Here is a 23,803-nt window from a genome sequence, read left to right as displayed (position 1 = left end):
AATGAAACTGGCTGGCCCACCAGAGGTATCTACATCAAAGTCACTAAGTGTAAGGGTGAATAATTCAGTACACATCAATGGAGGCATAAAGGTTCTTTTATGGGTAAATCTGTAATTATAAAGAGGGCATTTTCCTGCTTGCTCAAATCAGTTCTGCATACTTCAAGAATGAACTTCAGAATGACTAATTAGAAAAGCACAAATACAGTTGTAGATCTATGACTCAGAGAGTAGGACCTGAAATCTAAACAGGACAATAAAAAGTATAGGGCTAGGAAGGTGGCTCAGTGGTAGAGCGCCTGCCTTGCATGTATGAGGCCCTGGGTTCGATTCCTCAGCACCACATAAGCAAAAAGAAAAAAGCTGGAAGTGGCGCTGTGGCTCAAGTGGTGGAGCGCTAGCCTTGAGCTGAAGAGCTGAGGGACAGCGCCCAGGCCCAGAGTTCAGACCCTATGACCGGACCCCCCCCCCCCAAAAAAAAAAAAGAAAATAGGCTTTGCATGCTTGTAATCCTAGCTACTCAAGATGTTAAGCTCTCAAGGACTGAGATCTGAAGACAGGATACAAAGTCTGTGGGGATCCCATCTCTAAAATAATTAGCAAAAGAAAAAAAGCTGAACTGAAGGTATGTTGAATTGGTAGTGTACAAGGTGAGCAAGTGAATGGCTGTGAGCTCACCAGGAAAAAAAAAAAAGCCTGGCATCAATGGCTCATGCCTGTAATCTTATCAATTCAAGAGGCTGAGCAAAAAAGCCCAGAACAGTACACCAGGCCCTAATTTCAAGCCTGTCATCCTAGTTACTCAGCAGCCTGAGATCTGAGGATTAGGGTCAAAGCCAGCCCACGCAGGGAAGTCTGAGGCTCTTATCTGCAATTAATCACAGGAAAAGCAGCAAGTGGTGCTGTGTCTCAAGTGGTAGAGTGCTAGCTTTGAGCAAAAGGAGTTTAGGAACAGCACCTAGGCCCTGAGTTCAAGCCCTAGGATGAACAAAGAACAACAACAACAAAAAAATTACCTTCCTCTCTCCTTTGTACCAGTACTGGGGCTTGAAGTCAGGGACTGGAGCTCTACCCTTTAAGCCACAGCCCTACTTGCAAATTTTGATGGTTAATTGGAGATTAATTTCATAGACTTTCCTACCCAGGCTGACTTTGAACCACAATTCTCAGATCTTAGCCTCCCAAGTAGCTACGATTACTGGTGTGAGCCACTGGCTCTTCCAGTGGTAGATTTAGTTGTAGTGTAATCTACAAATATAAAAAGACTCTTCAAACTTCAGAATCCTTCAACAGCAGCTCTCCCTCCTTTTTTTGTTGGTGCTAGAGGGGTTTGAACTCTGGGTCGTGTGGCTTTTGATAGCTCCCTTGTCCAGTTGAGCCCTACCTCTGAGCCCTGCTTTTTGCTAGTTAAATGAAGAGTGGAGACTAAAACAGACCCCTCTGCCTGGGCTGGCCCTGAACCAAGACCCTGGCTTCAGCCCCTGAGTAGCTAAATTCACAGGCTTCTCAAGCTTTTTGTCTGTCTCTCGCCACACACCCCCTGCCAAGCCCTACACAAGATGGGCCACCAAGACCCAAGGAGGGGAAAAAAACAGGAGAACCATAAATGTTACTTGGATGAATTCCTTTCCACCTAGAGTTTGTTAACTTGGGAAGAACCATTTTTCTTACAAAAATATTTAAGCAGGGTGCCAGTGGCTGACCCCTGTAATAATCCTAGCTACTCAGGAGGCTGAGATAATGATAATTAAGTGGGACGCAATGGCCAAAATGATTCACTTACCTGTTTTTCTAGGTACATTTTATTCTATGTGAAAGAGTAAGTCATTTACATGGAATTCTCCCGACCGCTACTCTCCGGTGTGGGTGCCATGTCCTTACATACCACTTTGCAACCTCAGGCCTCAGCCGTGGAGACCCTGCCGTGCTCACTACGCTTGCCATGCATGTGTTACTTCTCCACCTATGTGAACGAGGGTGAAAATGCTACTCTGGGTGGGTGTGGGACAAACACCTACCAGCCCAGCCCTGGGCAGTCTGAGAAAGGAGGACGGCAGTTTGAGGCAGACTGGGCTGCCCAGTGAGACCTTTCTCAAAAAAGGGGAAAATATCTTCTCTGTGAAGATTTTGAGACATGAAGGGCTTAGCTGTGTGGCTAAGGGTAACGTAGAGAATCTCTGTTCCTTTCTCTTTTCCTGACTGGCCAGTAATGTGCTATGTGTGCAGTACTAACCATCTAAAGTTCACCAGACTATATACTGGTGTTTTTTTGGTATATAAAAGATTTTGTGGGTCTGGGAAGGTGGCTCAGTGGTAGAGCGCTTGCCTTGCATGCCTAAGGCCCTGGGTTCGATTCCTCAGCACCATGTAAGCAAAAAGAAAAAAGCTGGAAGTGGCACTGTGGCTCAAGTGGTAGAGTGCTAGCCTTGAGCTGAAGAGCTGAGGGACAGTGCCCAGGCCCAGAGTTCAGGCCCCATGACCAGACCCAAAAAAAAAAAAAAAACCACAAAAAACATTTTGTGCAATATGAGATTCAAGGCTGGGGAAGTGGTCAAGTGTTTGCTAGTGGGCATGAAGCCCTGGGTTCAATTCCTCAGTACCACATAAACAGAAAAGGCCAGAAGTGGTGCTGTAGCTCAAGTGGTAGAGTGCTGGCCTTGGGCAAAAGAAGCTCAGGAACAATGTCTAGGCCCTGCGTTCAAGACCTAGGACTGGCAAAAGCAAAAACAAAAACCAGACATTTAGGTATGGTAAAGATTTTCAGCAAGATTTTTTTGTGTGTATGCCGGTCCTGGAGTTTTAATTCAGGGCTTGGATGCTATCCCTGAGCTGGTTTTTGTGCCACACTAACGTTCTGCCACTTGACCCACAGATCCACTTTAGGCTTTTTTTTGGCCTGGGTGCGGTCCCTCAGCTCTTCAGCTCAAGACTAGCGCTCTACTACTTGAGCCACAATGGCACTTCCAGCTTTTTCTGTGTACGTGGTGCTGAGGAATTGAACCCAGGGCCTCATGCATGCAAGGCAAGCACTCTACCACTGAGCCACCTTCCCAGCTCTTTAGGCTTTTTTCAAGAGGCTTATTGAAGGTAAGAGTCTCATGGACTTTCCTGCCATGCCATGATTCCTTGGTACCTCAATGCTCAGATCTCAGCCTTCTGAGTAGCTACGATTATAGGTGTGGGACACCAGCAGCCAGCTGCAGTAAGATTTTTGTATTTTTCAGTAACAGTACTGTTGCTAAATAGATGTAAACGAGGTAGAGACATTCCAGTTTATTCTTTTCACTGACTTCCTTCTCAAGGCAATAGATACTTGACAGACCTTAGGTTGGTCTTCAAACTTTTCACTGAGTGACAAAGAGTAAGAATAAAAAAGAAAATGCATCACACTTCAAACTTTGTTAGAAAGTCCTGTAACTTCACAGTAAGCAAAGCCCTGTTCCACTGGGAGGAAGCACAGGACACTGCACGGGCCTTACCTTCGATATTCTGGTGGTCTACAAAAGGTGCTGGTCCCCATATTCTCACAGTGCCGTCATCGGAGGCACTAGCCATCATGGACGGGACCTGTGGGTTCCAGCTCACGCAGTTGACTGTGCGAGTGTGCCCGGTCAGCTCTGCGATGGGCAGCTCACTTCGCCGGTGCCAGATGTAGACCTTGTGATCTGACAACACAGTAATTCGGAGAGGAGTGAAGAGCAGCTTTCCATAAAAAAGGTCAATCTCAAATGACCGTTTGCAGAACAGAAAGAAACGTTTTTAATGACCAGGACTTAAGGGAGAACAGCTTAAAAAACTAACGCTATATGAAAAGCCATGAATACACATGGTGATCATGTTTCAATACTGCCAAAATGTGACTAGTGTACCCAGTGCCCTTAACTGAGGACATCACCTTGAGGTGGGTGCCACACCACTCTATGCTGAATGGATAGTACTGAAGTAAAGTGACATATTCCTGGTTGTCAGTTCAGTTCTAGGCAGTTATCTCCTACTGACGTCCCTACTACAGCTTCTTAGATTATAATTTCATGTAGCTTAGTTTCTTTGTGATAAGCTAAATTTTTTTTTTGGGGGGGGGCAGTCCTGAGGCTTGAACTCAGGGCCTGGGCATTGTCCCTGGGCTTCTTTTGCTCAAGGCTAGTGCTCTACCATTTGAGCCACAATGCCACTTACCTTCTGCTTATGTGGTGCTGAGGAATTTAATCCAGGGCTTCATAAATGCTCAGCAAGCACTCGACCATTGAGCCATACCCCCAGCCCAGTAATGAACTAATCTCTTTTTTTCTGGCCGTGCAGATGTGGAGCTTGAACTCAGGGCCTAGGCTCTTCAGCTCAAGGCTAGCACTCTACCACCTGAGCCACAGAGCCAATTCCAGTTTTCTGGTGGTTAACTGGAGATCAGAGTCTCATGAATGTTCTGGCCCGGCTGGCTTTGAATCACAGTCCTCAGATCTTAGCCGCCTGAGTAGCTAGAATTACAGGTATGTGCCACCAGCACCTGGCTGATAAGCTAATCTGACCACACTGTGCAGAGCGGAAATTCAAAGCATGTGGTGCAGAACTAGAATATCTCTAAGACCCTACGGAAATGCATGGTGGATGTGCTGCTGAGGGCATTAGAGATTGTGTCCTGGGTAAACCTGACGAAGTTTAGTAGTCAACAGTTTATGTGATATGATGGGGGGGGGGGGGGGGGGGGGGGGTGGCCAGGGAGATGGTGGTAAAAGCTAAATGATAGTAAATTTGTCTTTCTTAGAATCTGTCTGTCAAAGAAAGACAAATTTACTATCTTTTAGGTCCAATTTTTTTGGTATGTCATGGGGCTTGAACTCAAGGCCTGGGTTCTGTCCCTGAGATTTTGGGTTTTTTTTTTTTGCTCAAGGTCAGTCAGTTCTCAACCACTGAGCCACAGCGGGATTTCTAGTTTTCTGGTGGTTAATTGGAAATAAAGAGTCTCATGGACTTCCAGTGAAGGTTGGCATCAAACCATGATCCATAGATCTCAGCCTCCTGAGTAGTTAGGCATGAGCCATTGGCACCCAACAAGTTCAGTTTTTCTATGTATTCCCAGTAAAAAAGCCTATTTATACATATTGGGGGAAGAGAGGAGGTTTCCTAGTTACTGTTATGCATTTGCAGATTTGGTAGAATCTTTAACAATGGCACCTTGGGAAGGATAAACCCTGGGCCAGAGCTCTTCCACGTCATGTGAGTGCTTACAGCGGTCTCACCTTCATCCCTACACAGAATGCACAGTTTGGTCTTATTATTCATCAAGGTTATTTCTTACTTTGGGCTTAGAAGATGTGTGGGGTCACTAGAGATACTGATAGCCATTTATATTATTTTGTTTTGGTGCCAGTAGTGTGACTTGAACTCAGAACATTGAGCTCCCCACTGGCTTTTCCCCTCAAGGGTAATGTGCCAGCACTTGAGCCACAGCTTCACTTCCAGATTTTTGGTAGCTAATTGGCAACAAGCCTTTCTCTGCTTGGTATACTTGGGCTGGCTTTGAATTGGGATCTCAGATCTCAGCCTCCAGAGTAGATAGGGTTACAGGCGTGAGCCACTGATGCTCAGATGGCACTTAATGTTACCTTGGAATATTTATAAAACACGATTAAAAGGTAAGAAAAAAATCTGTATCTGTTACACTGACTTTAAGCAAGTATCTCCCAAGAGGACAGCTTTTAGGCCAGAGAATAAATTTGTTTAAAAGGCCACTTTAGTGGGGACAATTCAGTTAATTTCAAGTTTTCTGAAACTATTAGAATTATCAAATTGAATCATTCTAAATAGTTAATTGTTTAGGTTCAGATAAAACAAATATTACAATTAACTTTGTTTATAGAAATTTCCAACAGCTAAGAATTACAAATACTATGAAAAAGCAAACATACGAAAGCACAATGATTTAACTACCTCCTGATTGATTCATGGTCAGGACAGGCACTACGGTCCTCAGCAAGGTTAGGACAGTTCAGTGGTGAGGCCTTTACCAGGACACTCTGGGCCTTGGGCTCAATCTACAACATTGAAAAATAAAAACGCCAGGCACCAGTAGCTCATACCTGTCATCCTACCTACTCAGGAGGCTGAGACCTGAGGATAACGGTTCAAAGACAGCCCAGGAAGGAAAGTCTGCAATAAACCACCAGAAAGCCAGAAGTGGTACTATGGCTTCAGTGGTAGAGCACTGGCCTTGAGCTGAAGAGCTAAGCTGAGGGACAGTGCCCAGGCCCAGAGTCCAAGCCACATGACCGATCCGAAAGAAAGAAAGGAAGAAAGAAAGAAAGAAAGAAAGAAAAACACAAGCAGCATTCAAGCCTCAAAAAAAGGAGGGAGAGGGGATGGGGAAGTGGCTCAGTGGTAGAGCGCTTGCCTTGCATGCCTGAGGCCCTGGGTTCAATTCCTCAGCACCACATAAGCAAAAAGAAAAAAGCTGGAAGTGGCGCTGTGGCTCAAGTGGTAGAGCGCTAGCCTTGAGCTGAAGAGCTGAGGGACAGCGCCCAGGCCGAGAGTTCAAGCCCCACGACCGGGAAACTACCCTCCCCCCCAAAAAAAAAGGAGGGAGAAAATTAAACATATTGGGTAAATTAATAGAAAACAATACAGCCTGAGTTTGCTTAAAGAGTAACTTTAAACGCATTAATATGTGAACTTAGTCATTTACCTTCACTGCCACTAGCGATGAAGTCTTCATTATGGCCTCCAAAACATGAATGAATCGTATAAAACCCTTGAGTGACACCTTGATACTTCCTTACTAAAACTCTGTCTTGCAAGTCCCATAAATGAACTCCCTGCAGTCAGAAGAGAATATAGGCATTTATAGTTTGGTTTTTTATTCTGGGACAGGGAATGAGTACAGGATCTCACTATACACTCCTGATGGGCCTCTGCCTCCCATATGCTGGGATTATAGATGTACGCCACCACACCTGGCATAAACAAAAACTTCCAAAGCAACCTGGGAATATCCATCCCTTTACCCAATGGAGCATTTTCACTGGGATCGATTTAAGGCTGCTCCTGTGTACATTTAAGGATCAGATAGGCAATAAAACTTAAAAGATTAAGTAGAAATATTTTAAATGTACACACACGCAAAATCATAAAATATAATTTTCCTTTAAAAAATTTAAAGAATTAAACAAAATTTTAATATACATACCTGAGTAGCTACATTTAACAAAGCTAATCGGCCATTTTTTGAAATTGTAAAAGACATAATAGGATGATCTTCTTGTACTCTGTAATCAGAAAAAATAATCCGTCAAAACAAAATTAAAAATCAAGATGTTCACCTTATGAGAATATGAAGTGGTCTGGCTTACACATGACAATTTTGTGTGAGTCATTCTTATATATTTCAATTACTAAAAATGTGAATTAAGGATTCACCAACAATCCAAATCACTAACCAAAGAAAAAAATTGTTCTGAAAAGGTCATACTACATACACATTTTAGCCTAAGTCAGATAACTGCAATTTAATGGGAAAAGAAAATAGTTACATGTTCCTATCTGTGAGGTCCTCGAAGTTATACCCCCGAATCCGCTGGTGTGTATCTGATGCCAGGACAGTCTTCCCGTCACTCAAACACCAAAGGCATTGCACTCTCACCCCCTCCCAGGAGTCCAGGAGATTTCCATCCAGATCCTACACAGAAGAAAGCCACTATTACTTCTGTTACTGAGTAGTGAACAGAAAGCAAAGAACCAGGCTTGTTTTTTTGTTTTTTTGTTCTGTCAGTCATGGGGCTTGAACTCTGGGCCTGGGTGCTGTCCCTCAGCATTTCAGCTCAAGGCTAGCGCTCTACTGCTTGAGCTACAGCATCACTTCCGGTTTTCTGGTGGTTTATTGGAGACAAGAGTCTCATAATCATTCCTGCCCGGGCTGGCTTTGAACCATGATCCTCAGATCTCAGCCTCCTGAGTAGCTAGGATTACAGGCATGAGCCACCAGCGCCCGGCTTCCGGGCTGTTTTTTAATCTAATTTTTCTTTTTTTTTTTGGTCGGTCATGGGTATTGAACGGTGGGCTTGGGCGCTGTCCCTAAGCTCTTCAGCTCTAGGCAAGTGCTCTACCGCTTGAGCCACAGTGCCACTTTCACTTTTCTAGTTCTTTATTGGAGGTAAGTCTCACGACTTTCCTGCCCGGGCTGGCTTTGAACCTCGATCCTCAGATCTCAGCCTCCTGAGTAGCTAAGCATTACAGGCGTGAGCCACAGGCGTCCAGCTATCAATCTAATTTTTCTAAAAGAGCTTTTCTTTGGTGCTGGTCCTGGGGCTTGAACTCAGGTCCTGGGGTGCTGTCCCTGACCTTTTGTACTAAAGAGGAGTACTCTATCACACAAGCCACAACTCCATTTTTTGGCTTTGTGGTAGTTAACTAGAGATAAAAGCCTCATGGACTTTCCTGCCCAGGCTGGATTTGAACTGTGATCCTCAGGTCTCAGCCTACTCAGTAAGTAGAAGTGAGCCACCAGTGTCCAGCTAAAAGAGTTTATAATCATTAGAAATTAGATTCACAAGAAATTTCATTATAACTATGTATAATAGGACATAAGTAGGAGTTTTAAATCTGCCCTTCAATAGCATAATTTATAACATAAGTTAACAGGGCTGGGAAGGTGGCTCAGTGATAGAGCTCTTGCTTTGCATGCAAGAGGCCCTGGGTTCGATTCTTCAGCACCACATATGCAAAAAGAAAAAAAGCTAGAAGTGGTGCTGTGGCTCAAGTGGTAGAGCGCTAGCCTTGAACTGAAGAGCTAAGGGACAATGCCCAGGTCCAGAGTTCAGGCCCCACGACCGGACCCAAAAAAAAAAAAACAAAAACAAAACAAAAAAAAAATTAACATAAGTTACCAAAGTTATCATACATAAGTTACCAAAGTAAGCATAAGCTAAGAAACAACCTAAATCCTATGCAAAGTTTCAATTTTATGAGGAATCTTTATCATCACCATGGGTTTGTATCCATTGGTTCAACCAACCAAAAAGAAGTTTTGTTGGTACTAAACATATACACCTTTTTGTCATTTTGTCATGTTGAACTTATATAGTATTAGCAATTACAAGCAATCTAAAGGAGACTTACAAGTATATGGAGGATACATATACATTATAAAGCAAATGTTAGGTCCTGTTACATGAGACCTGAGTACCCCTGACTGTATGATGTTACAGAAGTTAGAAAAATGTTTGATAACCTTAAAAGGTAATGGACAATTTTCAAACTTCACATGCATTGTACAGATCAACACTTTCTTCAGAGTTCTCAGAGACCTTACCACGTTCACTTTACAGACTAGAAAACTGCCACGTGCTACATCCTGAAGGCTTAACTGTCTTCACAAAAACATACCTAGTAATGCTGTGCACACAACACACTGAGGTAAATACTGCACTCCACCGACTCTCAAGCCCGTTCTAGGTATGAACTTGGCTTGTACAACAGGATCATGTGCGTTAGCCTATGCTGGCCTTCAACTACAATCTCCCTACTTGTATTGCCCACATAGCTGGGATTACAGATATGAGCCACCACATTCAATTTATTCTGTTGAGATGGCTCTTGCTAAGATGGCTCTTGTTGAGATGGCTTTTGCTAGAGTTGGGATTAAACTGTGATTTTCCAACTGTAATTTGCCGACCAAGTAGCTAGGATTGCAGAAATATAATGCTGGACCTACTCCTAAAACCATCTTAAAAGACAGCGATAATGTGTTAGGGCTCATTTAATTTTAGTCTTAAAATCTGGAAGCAATGATGACACATGTAATTGAGATAGAATACTGCATTTGTAGCAAAATTTAACTCCTTACAAGACTTCTTATTGCTGCTCTACCACGTAAGCCCACAGCTCTGCTTTTGGTTTTCTGCTGGGTAACTGGGGAGATGAGTCTCCAGCTTAGGATGGTTTTAAACAGTCATCCTCAGATCTCAGCCTCCTGAGTGAACAGACACCAGCTTGATTTCTTTCTTTCTGGTCCTGGGAGCCTGGGCGCTGCCCCTGAGCTTCTTTTGCTCAAGGCTAGCACTTTACACCACTTGAGCCACAGCTCCACTTCTGCTTTGTTGGCAATTTACTGGAGGATCAGCATCTCATAGACATTCCTGCCTGGGTTGGCTTCAAAACATGATCCTCAGATCTCAGCCTCCTGAGTGGCTAAAATTACAGGTGTGAGCTACTGATGCCTGGACATTTTTTAAATAGTTCCTACAACAGAAGATTAACAGGGAGGCCCACTCACACACTGGTAGAACTGCCCACGCTGGCCTCCAGTCACAAAGCGCTTGCCGTCCGGATTCCAAGCCACACTTGTCAAACTGTCTTCGTGAGACTGGCTCATCTTTGTTCTCAGTTCTCCCGTCTATAAGAAATACAAGGTGAGACCTTTGAGACAAGCTTCTAAAGGGATTATGCACGAAAGAGAATACAGCACAAAGGGGGGTAGAGGCTGGTAGCATCGCTGAAGGAGAAGTCAGCACAGGCTGAGGGGGAGGGGGGACGGGGCAGAGAAGAGTAACCTGGATAGCTGGTTAGCTTGGAATTCCTTATAAAAGAAATGGTTTTAACTGGCATCAGCAAAGGGGTGTGGGGTGGGAGTGGGAATGGGGGTGGGTTATAGCTCTCAGAAGACAAATTTAGGAATAGCTATGTGAGAAAAACGTTAATAAACTTCTAATCTTAAATCAATTATATTCATAAACTAAACACGTTTTTTCAAGCAAGATAACAAAAAGTTAAGTTTCATATTTAATCCTCTGATCTTTCTACTCTTATTCTAAAATCCTTTATGAATTTTATTCTATAACTAAATTTAATACAACTAGCAGTTTGTTAAAAGCATGACTGTAAGTAGTAAACTATGCCCTTCAATTAGGCCAAAGGTCTAAATTACATTTCATATTTAAATGCTCACAATGGAGCAGAAAGATTGGAAAAGAAAATCCGATATTTTTCTAATATGTAACCTTATCTCACTTAAAGTAGCAGAAAGAAAGGAATCTCTGTACTGCTTAGCAAAGCCATTCTACATTGTTTCCAACTAAGTATAGTAAATGGTTATAACCCTCAGAGATCCTCCTGTTACATTTTCTAAGTTATTCAACTTAGAGGGTATGCACATACCATTTAACTAGTCCTGGTTCCTTGTGCTCAGGGATTAGAAACAGGATCTGAGAGATAATAGCTGCCCTTGGTATAATAAAAAGGACATGGGCATAATTTTCCTGTGAGAAATGGGTAATCAAAAGTAAAAATAAAAGAGTGAAAACAAAGGCTGTGATTAGGAACTGGGGCCGAGAATAAAGGCGCAGGATACAAAATAGGTAACTAGATGTCTCCCTTACACTGGGAAGCTGCTAAAGGGAAAGTTTAGAGTACAAACAGACAAACAGCAGGTAAACTTTCAATGTTAACATCAGGCTGAGATCTGAGGATAGCGGTTCAAAGACAGCCCGGGCAGGAAAGTCCGTGAGACAATTAACTGCAATAACTAACCACCAGAAGACTGGAAGTGGCGCTGTGGCTCAAGTGGAAGACCACTTGCCTTAAGCTGAAGACCTCAGGGACAGTGCCCAGGCACAGAGTTCAAGACCCACAAACAAACCCCCCCCCCCCCCAAAAAAAAAAAAGAACAGTGATAGTTGTGTATTACACCAGTCTTTTTTTTGTTGTTGTTGGTCATGGGGCTTGAACTCTGGGATTGGCCACTGCCCCTGCACTCTTCAGCTCAAGGTGAGTGCTCTACCACTTGAGCCACAGCACCACTTCCGGTTTTCTAGTGGTTTATTGGAGGTAAGAGTCTCATGGAGTTTCCTGCCCAGGCTGGCTTATCCTCAGATCTGAATATCTAGGATTACAGGCGTGAGCCACCGGCACAGGGCACAACAGTCTTTAATAGACAGAAATTCAGACCTGCCACAAATAAAGCCTATCTATACAAGCTATAAAGATTACATGCTTATTATAGGATTATGGGTATGTACTCCTCCCATTGAAAATGGAATTGGGGGGGGGGGGGGGCGGGGAGATGGAGAGGAGTTGGACGTGGGGCCTGAACTCTGGGCCTAGGCACTGTCTTCTTAGCTTTTCAGCTTAAGGCTAGTGCTCTACCTCTTGAGCCACAGCACCACTTCTGGCCTTTTCTGTTTATGTAGTGCTGAGGAATCGAACCCAGGGCCTCATGCATCCAAGGCAAGCGCTCTACCACTGAACCCTCTTCCCAGCCCAAAAATGGAAAAAAAAATTTTAATCTATTTTTTTGTTTTCTTTAAGTCAGATTCACTTTAAGCATTTTGAGAAAACCATCTTATATTCTGTGACTTCACACCCCATTGAACCTAGTTATAAATACATTTATTTATTAACTGCTAGATCCATACAAACAACATAAAAGATACTTTGGGGACAACTGGAGGTTTTGATTATGAAACAAATATTAGTATACTACACAATTATAATTCTTAGATATAATATTCTTAAGTATAAAAGTGTTTGTAAGATAGTTATTTCTTAGATGATATAGCTAGAGTAGCTGTAAACATCTGTAACTTACTTTCAAATGTTGTAGACATAGATATCTATGTAAATATATATACTCATGCATATACACTAATGCATAAACACACCCTATGCAGAAAGGAAATCTTACTACTATAATAACAGAATTAGAATCACCTGTTTTATCTGCAGGAACATCTTACTATTCATTCTGTTCATCATACCAGTCTTGTTACTTGAGTTTTTTTTTTGGTCAGTTGTGGGGCTTGAACTGAGGGCCTGGAAGCTGTCCCTGAGCTCTTCACCTCAAAGCTAATGCTCTATCACCTGAGCCACTTCTGGTTTTCTGGTGATTAACTGGAGATAAGAAGAGTCTCACTAACTTTCCTGCCCAGGCTGGCTTTGAACCATGATCCTCAGATCTCAGCCTCCTGAGTTAGGATTACAGGTGTGAGCTACCGATGACCAGCCTTTGAGTCATTTCTCTTTTAAGAGACTTTAGATGCAAAATTCTATTTTAGCCAGTGCTAAGTTTTGTTTTGTTTTGGTTTTTTTTTTTGGGTCCGGTCGTGGGGCCTGAACTCTGGGCCGGGGCACTGTCCCTCAGCTCTGCAGCTCAAGGCTAGTGCTCTACCACTTGAGCCACAGCGCCACTTCCGGCTTTTTTCTTATGTGGTGCTGAGGAATCGAACCCAGAGCCTTGAGCATGCAAAGCAAGCGCTCTACCACTGAGCCACCTTCCCAGCCCTAGCCAGTGCTAAGTTTATGCAAAATAAACCACAGCCTGGGCCATACCTCTGCTGATAAGATAAAAAATATGTAATTCGCCAGACAACGGTGGCTCAGGTGGCTCAGGCACGTCAGCCCAGCTGCTCAGGAGGCTGATATCTAAGGATTGCAATTCAAAGCCAGCCCCCCGGGCACGATCTCTAGTAAAACACCAGAAAACCAGAAGTGGTGCTGTGGCTCAAGTGGCAGAGTGTTAGCCTTGAGCTGAAGAGCTCAGGGACAGCACCCAGGTCCAGAGTTCAAGCCCCAAGACCCACAGAAAAAAATAATAATAAAAATAAAAGTAAAAAAGTAATTATATATAAATTCTATATTATGTAGTCAGTCAGCTTACATAGAGAATTTTAAAATAAGCTACATGCCAGCAACTCAAACCTGTAATCCCAGCTACTTGGGTTGAAGGCCAGACTAGGCCTTCTCAACCCACAGCTGGCTGTGTACCATGGTGCACCTCATGATACCATCTCAAAAATAACCAGCACATGGGGCTGGGAAGGTGGCTCAGTGGTAGAGCGCATGCCTTGCATGCCAGAGGCCCTGGGTTCGATTCCTCAGCACCACATAAGCAAAATGAAAAAAGCCGGAAGTGGCGCTGTGGCTCAAGTGGTAGAGCGCTAGCCTTGAGCTGAAGAGCTGAGGGACAGCGCCCAGGCCCAGAGTTCAGGCCCCATGACTGGACCCAAAAAAAAAAAAAAAAAAAAAATAACCAGCACAAAACAGGACTGGAAGCATGGCTCCAGCGGTAGAGCCCCCAAAAAGTATGTTTTTGTTGTTGTTGTTGATTTTGGCCATTCCTGGGGTTTGAAGTCAGTCTTGGCTCTGGCCCTGAGCTTCTCTTGCTCAAAGTTAGCACTCTACCACTTGAGCCACAGCACCAGATCTGGCTTTTTCTGTTTATGTGGTACTGAGGAATTGAACTCAGGGCTTTATGCATGATAGGCAAGCATTCTACCACTGAGCCACATTCCCAGCCAAAATTAAAAATATATATATATAGATATATAGATGCCACAAGGAGAAGCAAAACATCCTAGAAATGCGTATTGACCCTTTGAAAAATTCTGTTACTCATCACAGTAAACTAGTAATTTGGCTGAGTGTGGCTTTGTCAATGGAGAGTCACCACACACGTGCATGAGAATGCTGTGTGTAAAGCCAAACAAACCAAAGATGGAGCTCGCTCACTTGTACATTCCAAAGCCAGAGCTCAGAGCAGTCATCGGGGCCACAAGCAACAAGATAGTTGTCATCTGGACTCCATGCAATGTATGAAACACCATAAGCATGTCCTTCTAATGTCTTTAGAAGTTTCAACAGGTGTGTATCCTAGAAGAGAAACAGACAACAACTAAATGCCAACCCCAAAAGAAATGGTTTTCTAGAGTAAGAACTTGAGGATGCACCTGATATAAACAATTTTTTATAATTCAATTAGAGCTCACACAGTTTATTTCATTAAAACCTGTTCACATTTCTTTGTTGTTGTTGTCAGTCATTGAGCTTCAACTCTGGGCCTGGGTGCTGTCCCTGAGCTCTTTAGCTCAAGGTTAGCACTCTACCACTGGAGCCACAGCACTTCTGGTTTTCTGGTGGTTAACTGGAGATAAGAATCTCATGGACTTTCCTGCCCAGGCTGGCTTTGAACCTCAATCCTCAGAGCTCAGCCTCCTGAGTAGCTGGGATTATAGGTGTGAGCCACCGGTACCCAGCTAAAACCTGGTCACATTTCTATATCTACTAACTTGCTCAAGGCTAGCACTCTATCATTTGAACCACAGCACCACTTCCAGCTTTTCCCAAGTAAGTAGTTTATTGGACATAAAGAGCCTTAAGGACTTTCTTGCTCAGGCTGACTTCAAACCACGATCCTCAGATCTTCATACCCATTAGCAATGTCTCTCTATGGCTCCTGCTTTTATACTTTCTGGTTTTATGGATTTGCTTATTGTGTATACTATATAAATGAAATTATACAGTCTCTAGTAACTGGCTTCTGTCATTTAGTGTAACATCCCAGGGGCTCATCCATGTTGTACAATGTTGCTGATGAATATTATTCCAGTTTATAGACGTACTGTATTTTGTTTGGTTTCTACTTTGTTTTTTTCTTTGGTCATAGGGCTTGAACTCTGAGCCTGGGCGCTGTCCCTCAGCTCTTTAGCTCAAGGCAAGCATTCTACCACTTGAGCCACAGCACTACTTCCTGTTTTCTGGTGGTTTATTGGAGATCAGTCTCTCACAGACTTTCCTGCACAGGCTGGCTTTGAACTACGATCCTCAGATCTCAGCCTCCCGAGTAGCTAGTCACAGAGAGCCCAGCTTTCTATTTTGAATGAGGCTATATGAATATGTATTTTGTGTAAATGTTATTTTTCTTAGAAATACATGTACTCTACATATGTAGAGTGGAATTCCTTAGTCGTAAGCTAACTCTACATTCAATATATATATATATATATTTTTTGGGGGGGGGGGAGTCCAGTCATGGGGCCTGAACTCTGGGCCTGGGCGTTGTTCCTCAGCTCTTCAGCTCAAGGCTAGCGCTCTGCCAATTGAGCCACAGTGCCACTTCCAACTTTTTTCTTTTTGCTTATATGGTGCTGAGGAATGGAACCCAGGGCCTTAGGCATGCAAGGCAAGCGCTCTACCACTGAGCCACCTTCCCAGCCCCCTACATTCAATATATTTTTGTGCCAGTCAGGGCCTGGGCATTGTCCCTGAGGTTTTGTGTTCAAGGATAGTGCTTTACCACTCGAGCCACATGCCTCACTTCTGGCTTTTTTGGTGGTTGATTGAAATGGAAGTCTCACAAACTTTCTTGCCAGGGCTTTAAACCACGATCCTCAGATCTCAGCTTTCTCAGTAATCCTCAGTTTTACTGGTGTGAGCCGCTGACTCAAGGTTTATATCCAGTACCATGAGTAAATGCTAAACTTTCGTAAGACACTGTATCCTTGTATCCTTCAGACTGCATTCCAACCAACAAAGTTACCACTATTTTTTGCTAATCAGTATCAGTACTTCTCACAAAAATAGTTAACCCTCAAGTCTATTATATTGCTAATTATATACACACACACACAAACAATTTGCTTGTTTACAACACAGTGAGGCCAACTCTTGAGGCCCACACCAAGTTCTTCTGCAGGCTGACCATCCAGTGAGAGGGTTACTTCAGGATAATGGGCTCCAGGCAAAAATGTGTCAAAACAGGGCCAAAATACAATGGGAACTAACTCTAACTACTTGAAAATCATCAGATCATCATGGTTCAAGGCCAGCATAAGCAAAAAGTTCAGTGTGACATAACCCCCTCCCACCAACCAACAAGCTAGGCGTAGTGAGTGGTACATTTCTGTTACCTTGGCTAAAGGGGAGGCCTTTTGTGGAAGGGTTGAGGGTAGAAGGTAAGCAACCCTGAGAAAAATTCAAGACCCTATCCACAAAAAACCACCAATAACCCAAGGCAAAAGTGCTCGAGTATAAGGCTGCATAATAGCCCCAGTACCACCAAAAACTCACAATGTCAAACCTGGTAATTGGCATTAGGGAGAAGAATAGGACAATGTAGATGGGGATCCAAACAAAGAAACAAGGTAAGAAAACCTGCAACAAACCAATCCAACAGTCATAATTTCCAGGAAATGAGGCTCTATCCGGGCGGTAAACCTTGTTTTCTGACCAGATCCATTAGAATATTTATAACATCACCCTAAGCCTCAAAAAAACTATCCATATGGGCAGATCTGGCCATGGGCCACAAACAAGAAGCAGCAAAGGTCTGTCCCCAAAGGATTCTGCAGACCTGACAACTTTTTTTCTTTTCTTTTCTTTTGATGACCCCAGGACTTGAACGTTAGCCCAACTGCTGTTCCTGAATTTTTTATGCTCAAGGCCAGCACTCTAACTCTTACTTGAGCCACTTCCAGCTTTTACTGAGGAAAGTCTCACGAACTATCCAACCCAGTCTGACTTAGAACCGTGATCCTCAGATGTCAGCCTCCAGAGTAGCTAGGACCTCAGGCCAGAGCCACCAGCAACCAGCCCTTAGGCTTTAGCTACAACTAGGTTGGTCAGGACTAAAAGAGTTCAAATGAAGATAATGAGATTTGAGTAAGGGTGTGGACAGGGAACAGAGAAAGAAAGAATCTGATCAGAGGTTGCAAAAACCAATTTCAGGCTTTAGTCTGAAAAGCTTATTGAGCCTTGTTCTCAGCCAAGGGTAAATTATTCCAAAATGACTGTACATAGTTACAACCTATTAGCAATAAGGAACAAGCGTGGAACTAGCCCGATAAAATTAGTAGAGGTTCTCCATTGCCTAGAAACTGTTCCTTCCCTGGGTCTGAAGTTTACGATTCATAAATTCTCTAGTCCAAATTTCCACTATTTTAAAAAAAAATAAAATTAGGGTTAACAATGCAACTACAAAGTGTTCTTTGGGAAGGCGGCAAGAAGCATAGAGAGTATTTGCAGTAGATCAAAATGTTCTGTAAAAATTAACAAAGTCTGGGGCTGGGAAGGTAGCTCAGTGGTAGAGCGTTTGCCTTGCATGCCTGAGGCCCTGGGTTCGATTCCTCAGCACCACATAAGGAAAAAGAAAAAAGCCAGAAGTGGCGCTATGGCTCAAGTGGTAGAGCGCTAGCCTTGAGCTGAAGAGCTGAGGGACAGCGCCCAGGCCCAGAGTTCAGGCCCCATAACCAGACCCAAAAAAAAAAAATTAGTCTTTCTGACTACAACATCTGCCAAGAATAAATTTTTATTCAAAGTAGTACTCCAGTAATCTCTTAGAAGTACTTAGTAAGTTTTGTACACTTTAACAAAAAACTGTAGTCCTAAAAAAATAGAAGTTAAATACAAGGTAAGAACATTAAGACTATTACTTCAAAAGTACAGTGCCAAACTGGGCACCGGTGGCTCATATCTGTTAACACTAGCTACTCATGAGGCTGAGACCTGAGAACCACAGTTTGATGCCAGTCTTGGCAGAAAATGAGAGACTTTTATCTCCATTTAACTACCAGAAAAGTTCAAAGTGGAACAGTGGCTGAAGTGGTAGTGCTAGCATGAGCAAAAGTTCAGGGACAGTGCCCAGGCCCTGAGTTCAACCCCCAGAATCAGTGCACGCACACGCACACACACACGCGCGCACACACACACACACACACACACACACACACACACACACACACACACACACACACACACACACACTACAGTGCCTTGGTCTGCAGGACCCTGAAAAACCTAAACATAGAATTTCCCTATGATCCAGCTACCCCACTCTTGGCCATCTACCCAGAACACTACAGGCTAGGATACGGTAAAGACACCTGCACATCCATGCTTACTGCTGCACTGTTAAGCCAAGATCAGAGACAGAAGTTTTCTCTCATATGCAGAAGCTAGATGTAAAATACAAAATAAATTATACAAGACTCTAGGCATTCACACACAGTGAGTCTAGAGGAGGGTACTCCTTCGAGGAACACAAACATGCAATGCCTATGCACCTCTGACCATATAAACTAATACTTATTGAAATGAAACAAGGTTTTTTTCCCCTTCTTTTTACCGTTTGTTTTTATCTGTATTTGGGAGGGTGAGGAGGGCACAGAAATAGAGACAAAGGGTGAATAACTGCAGCAGTGATACTCAGTAGACACTACGTTGAAAATGAACTATACAACTTGTGGGAGGAGACAAGAGGGAAAAACTCAGAGACAGCGACAGAAGGGGAGACATTGTCCAAAAAGAGATGTACTTATTACCTGACTTATGAGCTAGTAACCCTCTGAACATCACCTTTACAGTGACAATAAAAAAAAAAAAAAAAAAAAAGAGCAGTATCTCACCTGCTTTTTGTGGGACGGCTATCATTTCCACTAGTTTGGACTAAATCGTCTTTTTGTCCTTCCTCATCTAAGATCTACTTTTGTTATTCTCCTAGCATTCCAGTCCAACCAAGTTCTCTTCCATGAGCTTCCACAGTATCCATTACAGAACAATTAGGGTTATCTTTTTTTTTTTTTTTTTGGTCAGTCGTGGGGCTTGAACTTTAGGCCTGAGCACTATCCCTCAGATCTTCAGCTCAAGGCAAGTACTCTACCACTTGAGCCACAAGTGCCACTTCCAGGTTTCTGATAGTTAACTAGAGATAAGCGTCTCACAGACTTTCCTACCCAGGCTGGCTTTGAACCATGATCCTCTGATATCAGTCTGCTGAGTAACTAGGACCACAGGTATGAGCCAATAGTGCCCAGCTAGGGTTTATTATCTTGTGTGCAGTCTTTCTGTAGGAAAATACCTGGCACAAAATAGGTACTTTAGGGGCTGGAAAGGTGGCTCAGTGGTAGAGTGCTTGCCTTGCATGCCTGAGGCCCTGGGTTCAATTCCTCAGCACCACATAAGCAAAAAGAAAAAAGCCGGAAGTGACGCTGTGGCTCAAGTGGTAGAGCGCTAGCCTTGAGCTGAAGAGCTGAGGGACAGTGCCCAGGCCCAGAGTTCAGGTCCCATGACCGGACCCAAAAAAAAAAACCAAACAAAAAAATAGGTACTTTATACTGGCCAAATGAACAAGGGACTCTGGTAGCTGTTACAAGAAAACAAAATAAAGCACCCTTTTATACTGTTGCTTGCACTTTTATATATGTATATAATACCACTTAAATATTGAGATATTGTTTATGTATTTACACACCTTGCATATAACTTAATAAAAGTAGAACCCTTACTTAGGATAGAATGCAAGGTCATGTTTTAATCCCAAACTCTTTCTAGACTTATCTTCTATTTTTTGTCATTATTAAATCAAACTGTACTTTTTTTTTTTTTGGTCAGTCGTGGGGCTTGAACTCTGGGCTTGGGTGCTATCCTTGCGCTCTTCAGCTCAAGGTGAGCACTCTACCAGTTGAGCCACAGCACCACTTCTGGTTTTCTAGTGGTTTATTGGAGATCGAGTCTCAGGGACTCTTCCTGCCACGGCTGACTTTGAACCACGATTCTCAGATATCAGCCTCTGGAGTAGCTAGAATTAGAGGTGTGAGCCGACACCTGGCAAACTACTATTTTTAAATATTCTAGTATATTCTCCTTTCTTATCTTGTTTGTATAATTCACAGAAAGGTACAAATGAAGTATTCTAACCTGTGAAACTGCTTTATGCTTTTGATAGTATAGAGTATACTAATTTAATTGCACCTTATTTCCATTTATAAGTTATACAATTCTTTTACTGGCGTTCTTAACACAGTATCTCCAAAAAGTGCTCTAGGGATAGAATCAGGGATCATTAAACATAAATGAGAAGAAAAAAGGTTCACCTCTAGTTTCATTAACCAATGCCCCAAATTCAGTATTTTCTCCCATCTGTATCGCAGCAATTTCGCAAAGTAGTACTAAGTACGTTCATATTATTAGGTAGTAATTAGGAATTACAATAAACTAGCTATTATTTGGCTCTTAATACACAAATCTCTCAAAAAGTTTTTGTTACATTTGCTGCAACATCTTACAGTATTGTTAGTGCTCATCCTTAATTCAGTGTTCTAGTTCTTATTAATTTTTTAATAAAATCGTAAAAACAAAGTACAATTAAGCTATATTGTATTTTACTATGCTAATAACTGTTTTAATACTAGGGTTCCTAAGTAATATGTATCATATTTATATTTGGGCACACTATGTTTTGATGGAAAGTCTGAGACTTACATAAAATTAACAAAAACTGGAGCGGAGCAGTGACTCAAATAGTAGAGTACTGGCCTTGAGGGGGAAACAAAAACAGAAACCGCCTCAGAGAGCCAGGTGCTGGTGCTCACACCTGCAATTTTAATTACTCAGAAGGCTGAGGGCTGTGGCTCACAGCCAGAGGGGGCAGGCAAATCCATGAGACTCTAACCTACAATAAAACTACCTGGGAAAAGCCTGAAGTGGTGCTGGACTTCAAGTGGTAGAGCCCTTGCCTTGAGCAGGAAAGCTCAAGGACAGTGTACAGGCCCTGAGTTCAAGCCCCGACTGGCACAAAATAAGAAAACACATCAGGGACACGGCCTAGGTCTCAAGTTCAATCCTCAGAATAGGCACAAACAAATAGTAATAAGTTACATTCAAAATTACTCCCCTTTGCAATTTTAACACTCATATTGCAGTACATACCGAATCAACTTGCCATATGATAACGGTTGTATCTTTTGATCCTGTTGCTAGTTTAGTGCCATCATTAGAGAATTTACAAAACCACACTTCATTACAATGCTCCGTAAGTATTTGCTGAGTATAACAGGGAAATTGTCTCCTAAAACAAAGAATTCACACATAAGTATCTTTCAGAATACATTTTAGTAATAATACAAAAGATAAACTCATACAACTTCTCTGAAAGTCACATCATAAAAATAAAGTATGAATATATTTATAGATCTTAAAGAATGTTTAGAAGCTCGTACTGGTGGCTCACACCTGTAATCCTAGCTACTCGGGAAGCTGATGTCTGAGGATCACAGTTCAAAGCCAGCCCGGGCTTTGGTAAGAGTCTGTAAGACTCTTATCTCCAATAAACCACCAGAAAACCGAAGTGGTGCTGTGGCTCAAGTGGTAGAACTCTAGCCTTGAACTAAAGAGCTCAGGGACAGTGCCCAGACCCAGAGTTCAAGCTCCATGGCTGAAAAAAAAAAAAAGAATGTTTAGAGCCTGGCACTAATGACTCATGTCTGTAATCCAAGCTACTAAAGAGGCTAAGATCTAAGAATCATAGTTTAAACCAAGCTTGGACAGGACAGTCCATGAGATGTTTACCTGACTATTGAAAAGCTGGAGATAGAGCTATGGCTTAATTCTAGTCTTGAACACAAAAAATACTCAGGGACAGCATTAGGCAGAGTTCAATGCCCAGGACAGGTGGGCGCACACACATGCATGCATGTGTATACACAATGTTAATAATGGTATGTTGAAAAAAAAAAATACTATAATATTATTTTTTGGTCAAAGTAACTCAAGAAGAAATAATCTACAATGTTTCTATTTAAATTTTTCCTTTTTTAAAGATTGATAATAATAAGATGACAGCATTTTGCTCTTAAAGAAACAGGAATAACATACTATTTTTAATTACATTACAATCTAGTTAAACTTTAATTAGAAAGGCAACTTGACACAAAAAAAAAAAAAGAGAGAAACAGCATTGCTGTCTGACAATCAGTTTGGATCCCTTCTCAAAGGCTAGTAGTATCATCAAGTTTTTGACGTGTCATTCCACTCATTCCTTGAACCCTCAGTTCTAAAGCTAGACTAAATATCTGTCATCTATTACTCTCAGTGATAAAGAAGTTAAAGCTCCTAGGAAACATGTGTATCATATTCCCATCAGTTCATTTTCAAAAAGGGAAGCAAACTTGTAATACCTTCTGAAATTTCTTGAACTATAAATTCTAGTCATCACTTTTTTTTTTGGCCAGTCCTGGGGCCTGGGAACTGTGTCGTCCCTGAGCTGCTTTTTGCTTAAGGCTAGCACTCTACCACTTGAGCCACAGCACCCCTTTCGTTTTGTTTTTTTGTCTATGTGGTACTGAGGAATCGAACCCAGGGCTTCATACATGTTAGGCAAGCACTCTGCCACTAAGCTACATTCCCAGCCCAAGTCATCACCTTTTAATGTATCCCAACAATAAATTCATGAACCCAAAAGATTTGGGTTCACAACTGACATAAACCAATTAAAAGAGCCATGAAATTATCTAGACTTTTAATATATTACTATTGCCTCTTTTTTCCAATTTAAGTGAAAATATTTAAAATCCTCATAAACAAGTCATAGTAAAAGACAAAGTAAAAAAGAAGTCAAGAGTAAAATAGGGTAAGGGAGAAAGACCAATAAGTACTTCTGATACAACACCTGAAGTCACATACCAGGTATTAAATTAGTATTTTAAGATAAACAGTTTATGTTTTTATTAAAAATGGAAAGAGTCAAAAACAGACTACGGTGATGAGGGTATAGCTTGGTGGTAGAGCCCTTGCCCAGTATACGTGAGGCTCTTGGTTCAGTTACCAGCAAAAAAGGAGGGGAAAAAAAAAAAAAGCACACGCACCCCCCCCCCCCCCCACACACACACCTATATATACTTAAGCATTATTTAAACCAAAATCAAGATGAGTACATATACTTAAAGCCTTCTTAGGCCGGGTGCTGGTGGCTCAGGCCTATAATCCTAGCTACCCAGGAGGCTGAGATCTGAGGATCAGGGTTCAAAACCAGCCAGGGCAGGAAACTGTGTGACTTTTATCTCCAATAAACCACTAGAAAACTAGACGTGGTGCTATGGCTCAAGCGGCAGAGCACTCGCCTTGAGCTGAGGGACAGCACCCAGGCTCAGAGTTCAAGCCCCACAACCAACAAAAACAAACAAAAAACAAAACCAAAGCCTTCTCATAGGTACTTGTAGGTCTGCTATTCCCCACTTTCACGAGTTCTTTGACCTTTTGGTACTGCAGCCAC

General features: G+C 42.5%; 1 protein-coding gene across 1 annotated transcript in view; it reads right to left on the bottom strand.

Annotated features, from left to right (window-relative positions):
* Window positions 1–23,803, bottom strand: part of Wdr26 (WD repeat domain 26) — a 42,751-nt gene that overhangs the window by 4,080 nt on the left and 14,868 nt on the right. Inside the window, exons 7-13 of the mRNA XM_042672415.1 lie at window positions 21,463–21,601; window positions 14,491–14,631; window positions 10,262–10,381; window positions 7,521–7,666; window positions 7,178–7,256; window positions 6,677–6,806; window positions 3,480–3,665 (exon numbers count right to left, since the gene is read on the bottom strand). Coding sequence (XP_042528349.1) covers window positions 3,480–3,665; window positions 6,677–6,806; window positions 7,178–7,256; window positions 7,521–7,666; window positions 10,262–10,381; window positions 14,491–14,631; window positions 21,463–21,601 — 941 coding nt within the window. The remainder of the gene's footprint in view (window positions 1–3,479; window positions 3,666–6,676; window positions 6,807–7,177; window positions 7,257–7,520; window positions 7,667–10,261; window positions 10,382–14,490; window positions 14,632–21,462; window positions 21,602–23,803) is intronic.

The sequence above is a fragment of the Dipodomys spectabilis genome, unplaced genomic scaffold (assembly GCF_019054845.1).
Source record: "Dipodomys spectabilis isolate Male_0828 unplaced genomic scaffold, ASM1905484v1 ptg000706l, whole genome shotgun sequence".
Taxonomy (NCBI): Eukaryota; Metazoa; Chordata; class Mammalia; order Rodentia; family Heteromyidae; genus Dipodomys; species Dipodomys spectabilis.
Note: the sequence above shows the minus strand (reverse complement) of the source record. Positions and strands in the feature narration are given on the sequence as shown.